General features: G+C 31.3%; 1 protein-coding gene across 3 annotated transcripts in view; it reads left to right on the top strand.

Annotated features, from left to right (window-relative positions):
• The window catches only part of FSTL5 (follistatin like 5), a gene marked incomplete at both ends in the record, with an annotated part of 758,080 nt that overhangs the window by 636,143 nt on the left and 108,373 nt on the right, over positions 1-13,564 (top strand). For all 3 annotated transcript variants that reach the window (XM_080697087.1, XM_080697086.1, XM_080697085.1), the window contains one exon: positions 6,929-7,047. In XM_080697087.1, coding sequence (XP_080553213.1) covers positions 6,929-7,047 — 119 coding nt within the window. The remainder of the gene's footprint in view (positions 1-6,928; positions 7,048-13,564) is intronic.

The raw sequence follows: 13,564 nt of genomic DNA, 5'->3' as shown, positions 1-13,564 counted from the left end.
AGACCTATTTTATATTTTATTTGGAAACAACATCTCTTAAACCAGCGAGGCTGGCTTCCAACCTCTGCAATCCTCCTATCTCTGCCTCCCAAGCGTGGGGTACATACGTGCTCTACCACGCCTGGCCTGCACTAAGATGTTTTATATTTATGTGTTTGCATCTTTATCACAGCCAAAAGAAACTTATCCCAGAGAGAACCAAATGAAGAATTTCAAGCACTTTAAGGCCAAAAATTGATGAAAATGATAATACTTTGAAAAATTTCAGCCGGGCGTGGTGGTGCATGTTTGTAATCCCAGTGTATAGGAGGCTGAGACAGGAAGATCACAGGTTTGCAGCCAGCCATAGCTACATAATGAGGCCCTCCTCAATTTAGTGAGACCCTGTTTCAAAATAAAAAAAATTTAAAAATAGGGTTGAGGATGTAGCTCGGAGTTTGAATGTACCTGGGTTCAATTTCTGGTACCAAACAAAAAATTATTTGATTTATTCATAAGTGTGAAACTATTATTATTTTAGGCTAATAATTATATAAATGAATTTTAAAACATGAGTCTCAAAATCTAGTTTAGCTAGGAGTTTATAATCTAAATAAATATCATTGAATTCAATATGTTTTTCCTAACACATTATTTAAACTTCGAACACAGTGTTCTCTATTTCTCTGTTTTACTTTCAGTTCTTTTCTATTGCTCATTGTGTTTATAAGAATACAGGAAGAAAGTGTCAAAAAAAGAAATGTCTCATTCATTGGTTGATTAATATTTTAAAGAGCCTATTAAATGTAAATACTCTGAATACTTTGGAAATTCAAACATAAACAATATCTACTATCTGCTCTAAAGAAACTCTCAGTGCAAAAGGGTAAAGCCTAAATTATTCTTTGGAAAGCAATTTCACTATATGATTTTTAAAATTCACACTATTTATTTTCTTCTACAATATTTTATTGTCTTATAATTGAATTTAATCTATTAAAGTATCATCTAATATTTATTTAGTGGATAACTATTTTAGATTGTGTTATTAACTCAAACAATAATAGTATTTTGGAAAATATGAACACTAAAAGAAATTTAAGTCATTTTGTTCATTGAAAAACTTATTATTCTTATACTTACTTATTCTAAAAGACTGGATTTAGGTAATAGCATTCTGACCAGTATACCTAACTTATTAAATGGTATGTACATCATAAATCACTAGACCCCATAACAAAGCCTGGCACAATACTTCCCAAGAAACTGCTTTGTAAGAATTAAAGAATAAGCAAGTCTCTTTTTTTGCATGTGTGGTGTTGGTGATTGAACCAAGGCTTCCCACATAAGCAAATTTTATTTTAGTTCAACATAATATAAAGATCTTATTGAGGTACACTGGTTTAATTTTACTCTGTGTATGAAGATGTTTTTAGCATACAAAGAACATTCATGTATCAAAAATCTACTCCTGTCTTTTATTTAAGGTGAAAAAATGCAATGTGGTTAATCTATTATTGCTTATGCCATGCCTTAGCTTTAAAATGAAATTTATTCCATAATTAAAAACATATAATTGAAAAATATAACAACAACCAAGAAAAGATTTTGTGTAACAACAAAATATTTTAAGTACCTTTGATTACCAAGTCATCACATTGTACAATTGTAATTTGCTATTTACTATAATATGAATCCTAAATGAATAATAATTTAGGTCACTAGAAGAAATGTATCATTGAAAAATCCCTTTTGCTATTAGGTTAAAAATATAAATAGAAATTTAACAAATTTTATTACTGACAAATTTTATAATATATGTATAGTAAACATATAATGAATAGTAAAATTATAGTATTGTGCAATATTTTAACATATATATTGATCCTTTGTCAGTGTTCATAAATATCATGTTCCCCATTGTTACAAATACCATTTTCAATGTAAAATTATCTTTGTGTAACATTGAATCCTTTTTGCCTTTAATTCTCTCATATTATTATTATTAGTAGTAGTAGTAGTAGTAGTAGTGATTTTTTTTAAGCAACTTCTCACCAAAGGATTGGGATAAGAATGCCATTACATCCACTTTTGTTCTGAGTCCATTTCTTATATTTAAAGGTTCAGTATTGATTAGAAAATCCTCTGGGAAATATTTTTTATGAAACTGCAAGTAATTCTTTCTTATATCTTTTCTCTGTATAGAAAGATAAACAAAACAAAATAGATTTCTTTCTAGAGTCACTGTACTCCATTCTATTAACAATTGACCTGGAAAAGAATAGTACATTTGTCTGTCTTCACCAGGGATGAGAAGTAAATAAACAAACATAAAAAAAAAACCAGTCTGCACATATTCCAGATCTTTAATGCGACTGGAATGGCAGAGCTTTCCTTCAATTGCAAATGTTTGCAATGTGCTGCAGCACAACTCATTAATGAAGGGAGAAGTGGAATTGAAACATCATTATCACACTAGAGACTTGGGATGATTTTATACTTTACATACTATTTAGGACCCAAAGAGCATTTTGTCTTTGTGGTTTATTTCTATTGACCAATATAGAGATCGTAAAAATTAATGCAGAATTAAAAAATACATTAGTTTGTTGAAAATATCCATATAAACTGGGTGTGGTGGCACACACTTGTAATCCCAGCATTTGGGAAGGATTACAAGGAGGATCATGGTTCACTGGCAGCCTCAGCTAGTGAGGCCCTTTTCAACTCAGTGAGATCCTTTTTCAAAATAAAGAACAACAAATATGACTGAAAGTATAGCTTGGAGGTAGAATGCCCCTGGGTTTCATCCCTAATACTGCCAAAAAAAAAAAAAAATCCATTTGGTCTTTGAGGTGTAGCTCAGTGGCAAAGATTGTGCTTAGCATGTACAAGGCCTTGTGCTTGATCTTTAGCACCAATATTTATAATTAAAAATAAAGCCATGATAGCTCAGTGTTTATCACTATAAATAGCTTATTGTATTATTATTATTATTTATTATCATTATCATTATTATACTGGGGATGAGACCCTGGGACATTGTACCTCGGAGCTACACCCTCAGCCCTATTTTTTATTTTTTTCATTATTTGAAATGGGTCTCACTGAGTTACTAAGGACCTCCCTAGGTAGCTGAGGCCGCCAGGGAACCACAATCCTCCAGTCTCCGCCTCCCAAATGCTAGGATTACAAACTTGCACCACCAAGCCATAAAGCATATTATTTTGAAAAGATATACTTAAAAAATAGCTGACTCACAAGTGTGTGTGTGTGTTTGGTGTGTGTTTTCCTGGGGATTAAACCCAGGTGTATTCTACCTTTGATCTAGACCTCAACCTATTTTATTGTGAAACAATGTCTCACTAAATTACCTCATGAGAGTTTGGTGTTCCTCTTATATATCAGCGTTACAAGTATTGGGATTACAGGCATATGCCACCACACCAAACAAAATTGTTTCTCATTTACAAATCTTCCTAATGTCTTTCTACCTCCAGTCTATATCCCAGACCTTTTTAATATTTTATTTGGAAATAGGGTCTCACTAACTTGCTGAGAGCTGGCTTCGAACCGGTGCAATCCTCCTGTTTCAGCCTCCCAACCATGGGGATTACAAGCGTGCGCCACCACGCCCGGCAGACATCATACTTTCTGTAATCTGTCTTAAATTGCACTTACCTTTGTAAGAATGAGATAGCAAAGATGAACGACATTTTAGTTTTGACTTGGCAGAACTCTTGAGGATCAAGTCTGAAAAATGGCCTGCTAGAAAATAAAGTTAAATTTTCAACAGAATCATGAAAAAAGGAATTAAAATTGGATATCACAGAAAACTGAAATTTAGCATGCAAATGTTCATGTAAAGTAATTACCATCTCTATGGAAAAAAGGGTGTCTATCTCTCTTTGCAACATTTTCTTATTCCTCCTTCCAACAAATAGAGAATATAGAAACTGAATAGTATGGATGAATTTACACAAATACATTACTGTTCTGTTTACACATAAAACTAATGAATGCCCAAATAGAAATATGCAGGTGTCTCCAATTTCCAATCTCTCAGACAATTTATATTTTTCTGTGCTGAGTATATTTTAATATAAATTTAGATGTGTACATTATTAAAGCAGCACATTTAAGATGGAACATCTGAATTTTATGGTCAAGTAACATTTTTTCTTTTTTTTTATTTATTTTTATCCTATGGATTGAACCCAGGAATATTCTACCTGTAAACTCCACTTCAGGTCACAGTCCTCCTGTCTCAGCTTCCCAAATATTGAGATTACATGAGTTTGCTACTATACTTGGCTCTGTTGCCAAAATTTAAGCAAAACAAGAAAAAATACGTATTACAGAAAAAAATAGCAAAATATTTTCTCCTTCAGTTAAGGATTGGAGAAGTACACAGATAATTCTAAAGATATAGATAAAATTCTATCTTTATAAACAAGGTACATAGTATTTATGTTATGATTAATTATCATGCTTATTTACAGTATTTTGTTGTAATTTATTTTTCATATAAAGACATGTTCCATGGATGCAAGCAAATAAAAAACAAAAACACAGTTTTGATGATATATTTGTTTTTCATCTAAAACCTGTAACCTGCAAAAATAGTTTATCCTATATAGAAATGCCAATTTTGTAGATCATATAAAAGTAAGAAAATGAACTCTGAGATTTCAAATACAGATTTGGATAGATTAGGAGATTTTTTAAATACAGTATGGCTCTGAAATTTTAGTGCAACAAATGACTGTGGAATCCCACTGACTGTTGTGCACAAAAAATGGTAAAAAAAAAAAATGAAAAAAAAACAGATAAAAGTATTCAGAGGCATGAGGGAGGGCAATATTTTAAGAAATTTTGCAAACAGTGTGAACTATGTTTTTATTAGTTTCAAACACACTGAAATTTATGATTATAGAGCATAAATTCTTAGGAGCTGAGAGAGGGCAATTATATTCATTTAAAAATGAGAAATATACATTAAACATAGTAAGTACTGGCACTGAAAATCAGATACCATGTAACAATTTGGCTATGTTCATAAGTTTCAACAATAATATTCAGGAGCCAATAATGTTAAATTGAGAGTTATTGATGTAAAAATATGCCAATCCCATCCTAATGTTTACATGTAGGCTTTACTAATAAAAGTAAGTTATTTTTACATGAACACTAGTAGTTTTTTTAGTTTTATTATTTGAGCATAAAATTTATGTTCTTTTGTACAACTATAGTTATAAATAACAGCTGGCAGATAATAAATTTTATTTTGTGAAAATTGTGCCCTGAATTTAATCCTTGCCAATTCTGCTACTGCTAAGGAATGTCCCATCTTAAGTGCAATGTTGTCTGGAAATATAATATCTAATTAAGTGATAAAGACTACATCTATTAAAATATGAGTACTGTAAATTAGTTATAAAAATAATAAGACATGAAAACATTCTTGAACCATTTAAAATGTACATGTATTATTAGATTGAAATATTTTCTTATGCTATAAAAATGTAAAAACACTACTCATGAATACCATTAAATCATAATTAATCATAATTAATTTGGAGTATATCTCCCTCTAAATTATTAGAATAAATAGATGCCTGGCTAGATGACCAAAATTTGTTGCTGTTGTATTCACAATGAGCAGATTTACAAGATTAAACATGATTTAAGTTCAACAAATAAATGTTTGTTCCTATCAATAAACTTTATGGCAATCATCTCTGGATGATTGAATGTTTGAATTAATGATCCCTGCAAAACCCGAGTCTAGACTTAATGATCTTTGAGGGTGGTCTCAAATAATATTATGCAGGGGAAATTTTGTGTACTTAAGTAAATTATGTTTCTTTTTAGAGATATTTTAGCATTTATACATTTTAAGCAACAATTGTTCGGCTTTTCAAATTATCAAATTTCAATATTATCCCTCATCTTTCAAAGATTATGTGCTGTCATTGAATTAAGTAAGATATAATTAGGCTGAATGAGTTTGATTGAGCAAATCAAGTACAACTGGAGAAAGAGTCTATGCAGGTGAGGAACAGAAAAAGAAAACTAAGTGGGCTTAGGGCTGAGCACACTGGATCAGAGCCAAAGCAGGGGAAACAATAGGGCAGGTGCATATTAATATGCAAAACTTTCTAGACTCATGCATTAGTTATCCAACTACACCAACTATATCCCAGATATAGTCATGTGGCCTCCTGTATCTACTAGGTGTAAAAATGTATAAAATAAGGAATATGAATTCCTGAGATGCCACACATCTGGATACATAGTGGGAAAAATTAAAAGCATGGCTTACATCATTACACTGAGATTATTCAGTGAACGTAAATTAACTTATTTTAAACTACAGAAATAAGACCTTGAATTTGCCAGTATAAAAACTAATATCAAAATATTCTATGTAGGATGATTTGCCAAAAAATTATTTTAGTAAAATATATATTTTCTAAAATCTAGTACCCTTGGTCTTTTTGTTTCAAAAATATGTATATGAACTAGACTCACACAAAGAATGAACTTTAATTTTCCTCAGAGAATGCTAATAAAAATAGTAGAATAAATTCGATTCTTCAGCAATTACTTTTATTCTTTAATCAATATCTATATTAAGTGGAGAAGGTATCCAACATAAGCTATGTGTCGCAGAATTTATAATTCCATTTATAGTTATTAAAATATATGAATCATTTATTGAATTGTATTAAACAAATATGAATTGCATGTCAGAAAGAATGAAATAGAATGACTGCATAATATCATAAAGTAACTCTGGTATACAGTAAAGGTCACTTATGGTTAGCTTTATCAACTAACACAATTTCACGAATTGAGCTCCTGATAAGGATATGAGGGGTACTGAGTTTTTGTTGTAAATTTTTCTGATAATATTTTGAACTTTTAATTTTTTTTTATTTCTAAGGTCTGGGAATTGGAAACATGTTCTATGTTTTTTATGAAGATGGAATCAAAGTGATACAGCCAGTAGAATGTGAATTTCAGAGGCACATTAAGCCTAGTGAAAAGCTCCTTGGATTTCAGGCAAGTTTTTAAAACATTTCTTTGTAATTTCATGCAGCAATTCTACAAAACAGAATTGTATCTGGAAATACAATGACACTTACAAACACAGGAAACTTGGGTTGGAAGGAAAATATTAAACATATGATATTAGCTATTAATCCATGATGGTTTTATATCTGAATATAATGTGTATTTTAGGTGCTTTTATAATTAAGATGACAGCAGTGAAATTTTAAAAGTGAAAACAATGTGCAATAACTTCCCCTTAATTAGGGTTCTTAAAACACCTCCCATTTTTGTAGACAAATGACCAAATAAGGCTATCTAATTGAGGGGGAGGGGAGGAAGAATAGGGAAATTTCCTAATGTACAGGATGTACATTAACAAAGATATCAAAATCAATCACTAAGCCAAACATGAGGAGGAGAGAGGGGGAGGGAATTTGGTGAGTGTTTGGTAAGGGCTAATTGGGTGATATATGCATGTATGCCTCTACCATCTTATACTCCATTAAGAGGTATGACTACAATGCATCAATAAAAAATTTAAAAATAAATAAAAATAAAATGAAGAAAAAATTACATGTAAATAATTTGAGGAAAATTGGATATTAGTTAATTTATAAATGTTCATTTACTTATTTAATTTTTCTTGGGGATCCCTGGGTTAGAAAATTTCTATTTAGATGGAAAATATCAATTCCTATATTTGCCTACTTATATATCACTTTTAATAACATATTTTCAGACACCCCAAATAATATTTGTTATAGGGAAATCATTATTAAGAAAACCTCTCCTAAGACTCATATTTAAGGTTGACATTAAATGATGTATGATTAAAAATAAAAAAGATATTTAATGCTACGTGTTAGATCCTTTACTTTAAATAACTCACTGCAGCCTACCAATAGCCAGTGCTGCTGTCATGTATTGATATATGAAGAAAACAATTTATGACACCTAAAAATCATAACTTTAAAAGGCAGGACGTACAGGGCGTGGTGGCCCACGCTTGTAATCCCCACTCTTGGGAGGCATAGACCGCAGAGGTTCCAAGCCAGCCTTGCTGGCTTAAGAGACCCTGTTTCCAAATAAAAAAAGTATAAAAATAGTTCTGGAAGTGTAGCCCGGAGGTAGAAGGGTTTCCAGGAACCCCAGTACTCCCAGTACCACCAAAAAAAAGAAGAAAAGAATTAGAATTAGAAAAAATTGACCAGATTTTCTCCAAGTTTTCTGTTGGACAAAGCCATCTAATATGTTCTTGTTTAAATAAAGAAAATGTAATTCAACTGCGCATGACTTTTTTTTTTTTTTTTTTTTTTTTTTTTTTTTTTTTTTTACGGGTTTGGTGATGGAACCCAGATTCATTTGACCTCCGAGCTACATACACCCCCTGCCCTATTTTTTATTCTTTATTTTAAAACCGGTCTCACTGAGTTGCAGAGGGCCTCACTAAGTAGCTGAGGCTGTCGGCAAAACGGCTACCCTCTGGTCTCAGCCTCCTGAATGCTGGGATTACAAGTGTGCGCCACTACACTCGCCAATGGTTTTTTAAAACAAATAAAATCATTTTAACTTAAACAAATATATCAAAGTCAATCACTAAGCCAAGCATTGGAAGGAGGGAGGAGGAGGGAATAGGGCATGAATTGGACAAGGGTTAATTGGGTGATGTGTGGATATATGTCCCTACCATGTTTTATCCCTTAAGATGGATGACTACAATGCACCAATAAAAAATTTAAAAAATATTTTAGTTATAGGCTATATTATTAAATAGAATTATCATTGTTTTGTTGTAGCTTCATAAGTATACATGAAATTTTCTTTTATTAGTTTACATTATTAGTACTAAGTGATTTTTAATAAGTTGTCTTTATCTACATGTATGCGAGTATGAAAAACATTAATAAAACATGCATTTTTGTTTCTAATAAAGAAAATGACTTAATTTTATACCACATTTATATTTAATGTATTTATATTGACAAATTAAGATTAAACATAATGATGACATTTAGTGACATATTAATATACACATAATATAATTTGAAAAGTTTATTTTGTCAGGAGTTTCCCTTTCCCTCTCCTTCTCCCTTTTCTCATCTCTTTCTATTTTTGTGAGTTCTCTTTTTTATTTTTTCTCTTCTTAGTTTACATATATGAGAAAAATATATGATCCATTTTTACAAAAAAATATTCTGGATGAGAAGTCTAGGTAATCATTCAGATATAGCAAGTATGGTGTCACATGATTATTTTAATCAGAGAACAATGTATTATTAGTGAAATATCTGGAACTGAATCCAGGAATATTCTACCTCTTATTTATATTCCCATTCCTATTTTTTCTATTATTTTGAAGCAGAATCTCAAGTTCTACAGGCTAGGCTCAAGTCTGAGGTTCTCCTGTCTCAGTCTCCTAATTTCCTTATTACTGCAATTACATACATGTACCAATACACTCACTCAATTTTTTTTAATAAGATACTGTTTCTCTTTAATTTCTATTACAACTGATAGCTGTGTTGATAACTGACACAGTTGTTGGTTAGATCATTGAAATTTTAGTTCCTAATACCATAAAATATCCTTTGAAATCCATACTCCTTATCAAAAAACATAACATCATGGATACAATTTGCAATATTAAAGAGAATGTCCTTTCTGCACTATGCGTGTATTATTCCAAAGCATCAGTAAACTGTTTTATGCTATGGAACTCAAGGTTTGAAGAATGTGCTTTTCCAGAATATTTTGATGACTCTAGATGAGTTAATTCAACTCCTAGGAGTCTATACTAGAAAAACAAGTCAAATTTGATGTGGAAGTTCTGTGACATGTCTGTATCATAGGCATGTGAACTTTATTTACTTAAATTTTTCTACCTTTGAAGATTTAGAATACATAAATAGATGTTTTTATGAAATAGCAAAAGTAAAATATTTCCAGAATTATGTATATTTAAGAATTATTCTCTACGTATTCATGATAAATTCTATGAGATACACTGTAAAAATAATTATCTTAATGCAAAATACATTGTTCTGTTGAATGGGTTCTGACTTATAAGCAAAAGCAAAGCCACTCTCACACAATCAAAAGTAGAAAATGATTTAGTTTAAGAATAATCAAAACACAAGGAAATTCCACTTCAATATGAAAACTTGTTAACATTAAAGAAACATATCCCACTGAATATTTCTGCATGCAATATGGGGTTAACAAGCCGGGCATTTTGGGGTATGCTCATAATCCCAGAATTTGGGAGGCTAAGACTATAGGATTGTGGTTTGCAGAAAGCCTCATCTACTTAAGTGAGGCCCTCTACAACTTAGTGAGACCCTGTTTCAAAATAAAGAATAAAAAACAGGGTGGATGATGTAGCTCGGTGGTCCAATGCTCCTGGATTTCATCCCCAGACCTACACTCACACAAATGATGTTATTAACAATATCAATTAAAAACATAGTATAATGCAATGCCAACAAAGATATAACTAGTCCCTTAGTATTATGTTCTCAAGTTACATTCATTTTCCTAAAAAATGGGAGATTTTGTTCTTTTGGCTAAATAGCTTGCTGAAAAGAGGAGAGAAGTTGAGGGGGAGATACAACTCCCTATGTACCACGTCAAAGAGCATACAACCTCTCCACTCCTGGGAACAAGCTAAGAAAAGCAAAGGAGGTAAAATTAAAGAGGGGAAGAAGTTCAGGGGGAGAGTCACCTTCACATGCACTACACTGATACATATGTAGAAATTAAGTACTCAATATAGATATAGAGAACTATATAGATAAATTACATATGATTTTCTATAAAAATTAAAAATCAAAGAAGAAATGAAAATGATGACAATTTTGACTCATTTAGTTCAAATAGAAAACACTTATCTGTAGTACACCGTAACAATGACAAAGCAGTGATACCTTTCTAGTTATTAAGAACTAATTTTTACATCAGATTGTCCAAAATTACAACTCCTTGAAATCTAGAGTCCAAAATTCATGGGTTAGATCAGTAGACTAGAAATTTAGACAGGTGATAAACGAAGTCTTGTATTTAATGTATTTAATGTATTAAATACATTAGCCTGAAAACTCAAGCAGATTTTCATGTTGAAGCCTGGCACAAAATCTCTTTCATTTTTTGCTCTTCACTCCTTCAACTCTTTGAGTGACATACAGATTATAAACTTATTCTGCTTTACCTGAGGTCAATTTATGGTAATTGTTAATCACCTACATGACTTCTTTAAAACAACATCTAGAAGTGTGTGACCAAAAAAGTTGATCCCATGACCTAGGCAAGTGGATACATGAAGCCCATCTCTAAATGTCTTTGTTTTGTAGATAAGGATGAACTTTAATTTGTATTTATATTCCCAAAGCTTTTAGTAGAGTTGTTTGCGTAGGACAAGTCATTCAGACACATTGATTAAATGGATTGAATAAAAATTCTATTGTTTATGGCCTTGGCTATTCATTCTCTTATGTAATCTCTAAGTTTATAAATATACACATCAGGTTTCCTATCCACTTTAATATATTTTTTACTTTACAATTCCCACAAAACACTGTTATTCTTTCTGTGTTTGTAGAAAATGCTTCATATAATACTTTAACATTGAATTGTTTCGGGATAAACTTTTACATGGGTCTATTAATTCAGGATCATATGGTCAAAAGGTCTTGTTTTGATGCGCTGCATAACACAGTTTGTATTTCTAGTTAGAAACAAATGGAACAAATGAATCTTTTGGAATTAATTTTCCACATGAAAGAGAATTAAACATTGATATAATATTTCACATTCATTTTCAACATTAAGAGAGTACTAGGATGACTCCCAACATAACTCATTGATCCGTTTTTTACATTAAAAACTGATATATTTAGAGTGTAGGGTCTTCAGACAATACCATTTGGTTGTTCTAAATAAAAATTCTATTTTGGTGCAGTGTCAGAAAACATTAGGTTTTAGCTTTTGAGAGAGAGTTGCTAGGGAATCACACAACAAGCTTTCAGATATTTTTTTCATCTCCTTATTTTCTTTCTTTTTGTTCTGTGCTTTTACACGATAGAAATCTTGCTATATTTATCTTAGCTGTACACAAGATTGCATCTTATCACCTAGAGTATGAACTCCAAGTGAATAGAATTCTATCCCAGACTTATGAATTCAGACCTGAAACTGAAATGAGTTTGAAAAAAATGTTTAAAGTTACAAGATTAAAGATGACAAGCTTGTCCAAGATTCCTAACTTTTTCATTCTTCTGGTTTTCAATGACTGTGTTCCCCTTATCTATCAACCTTAGTCTTTAATACATTTTAATTCAGCCACCTTCTGTGTTTATAGATCTAATTATTATAGATAACACTACCATTTTTCTCAAATGCTATTGCATTATTTACTCTTAATGGGTACTAGAAGAGCTTTAAAGAAAATCATTCCTGTCTTATTATGCATAGGCCCTAAATTGTGGAACCCAAGGGTTCTACTCCTTGGCTTTAATGTTAATAAAAAGCAAAGGGAATTATAGAACTGAATTGACTTTCCTTTGTACAAGGAGTCTACTGTGATTCTCTAAGATGTGTGTATTCTAGCTTTGGAATTTTCACATTTAAAAATTATTTCCCCTTTTAAGTAAATGCTGTTAGTACTCTATTATAACAGAAGTTTTAGATTGGACTAGGTCATTTATAGTGTCTAAAACACTTTGATATTAAATTAACACTGAGATTAACAATGGAAAAGCTTGGTAGAATGCATATTTCCCCTATGGACGGACACCTCTTACCTCAAGCAATACAACCTTGAGGGAATTTGTCAACTCACTCAGTAACAATACTTAAAATTTCACTTTTCAATATGCTATTCTATTTCTAATCCAATTATCACTTTTTACAATCTTGGTCCACAAAAATATTTGTTTAAACATGAGCCCTTTTACATAACACAGACAATTTGTTTCTCTGTGAAGTCAGGGAGCAACGTTTTTAATTCGGCACCACTGCATTTTTTCAGAAATGTACTTGGAATATTTCCCCACTTAATCTTTTCTCTATAGGTCTCTATTCAAACACGGCTTAACTTACAAAGAATTACAGAGTGATAATAATTTAAGAATTTGTCCCTTTGTGGTTACAATGATTTCCTGTAAAGAGCTTCCTAAAGAGAGTAATGTAAACTACTTCTAAATATCCCTTAGAAGATTCTTCTGCAGATTTCAAAAGAAATAAATCTATGAAATTTGTTTTTGAAGTCCTAGATTTAAAGAGGTTTTCTAATGTTTCATTAAAAATCACACTGTTTTACAATTCTCACATTGTGCTTCTATTAGACTTCAATATGTAAGGTTAACATCAGAAGGAACAACACTGGGAAAACTTACAAAGCATGCAAGAGCATGGAGATGGTATTGCAGAGAATTAGTAATTGGTCCCAATAATATTTTGTAAAACAGCTTATTAAGTCCTTTGCAAAAGTTTTTTCTTTTTCTTTTATTTTCTTTCTTTCTCCTTTCTTTCT

This window comes from Muscardinus avellanarius, assembly GCF_963383645.1.
Source record: "Muscardinus avellanarius genome assembly, chromosome: 6".
Lineage (NCBI taxonomy): Eukaryota > Metazoa > Chordata > Mammalia > Rodentia > Gliridae > Muscardinus > Muscardinus avellanarius.
The sequence above is the reverse complement of the archived record's forward strand: the minus strand, read 5'-3'. Positions and strand labels throughout refer to the sequence as shown.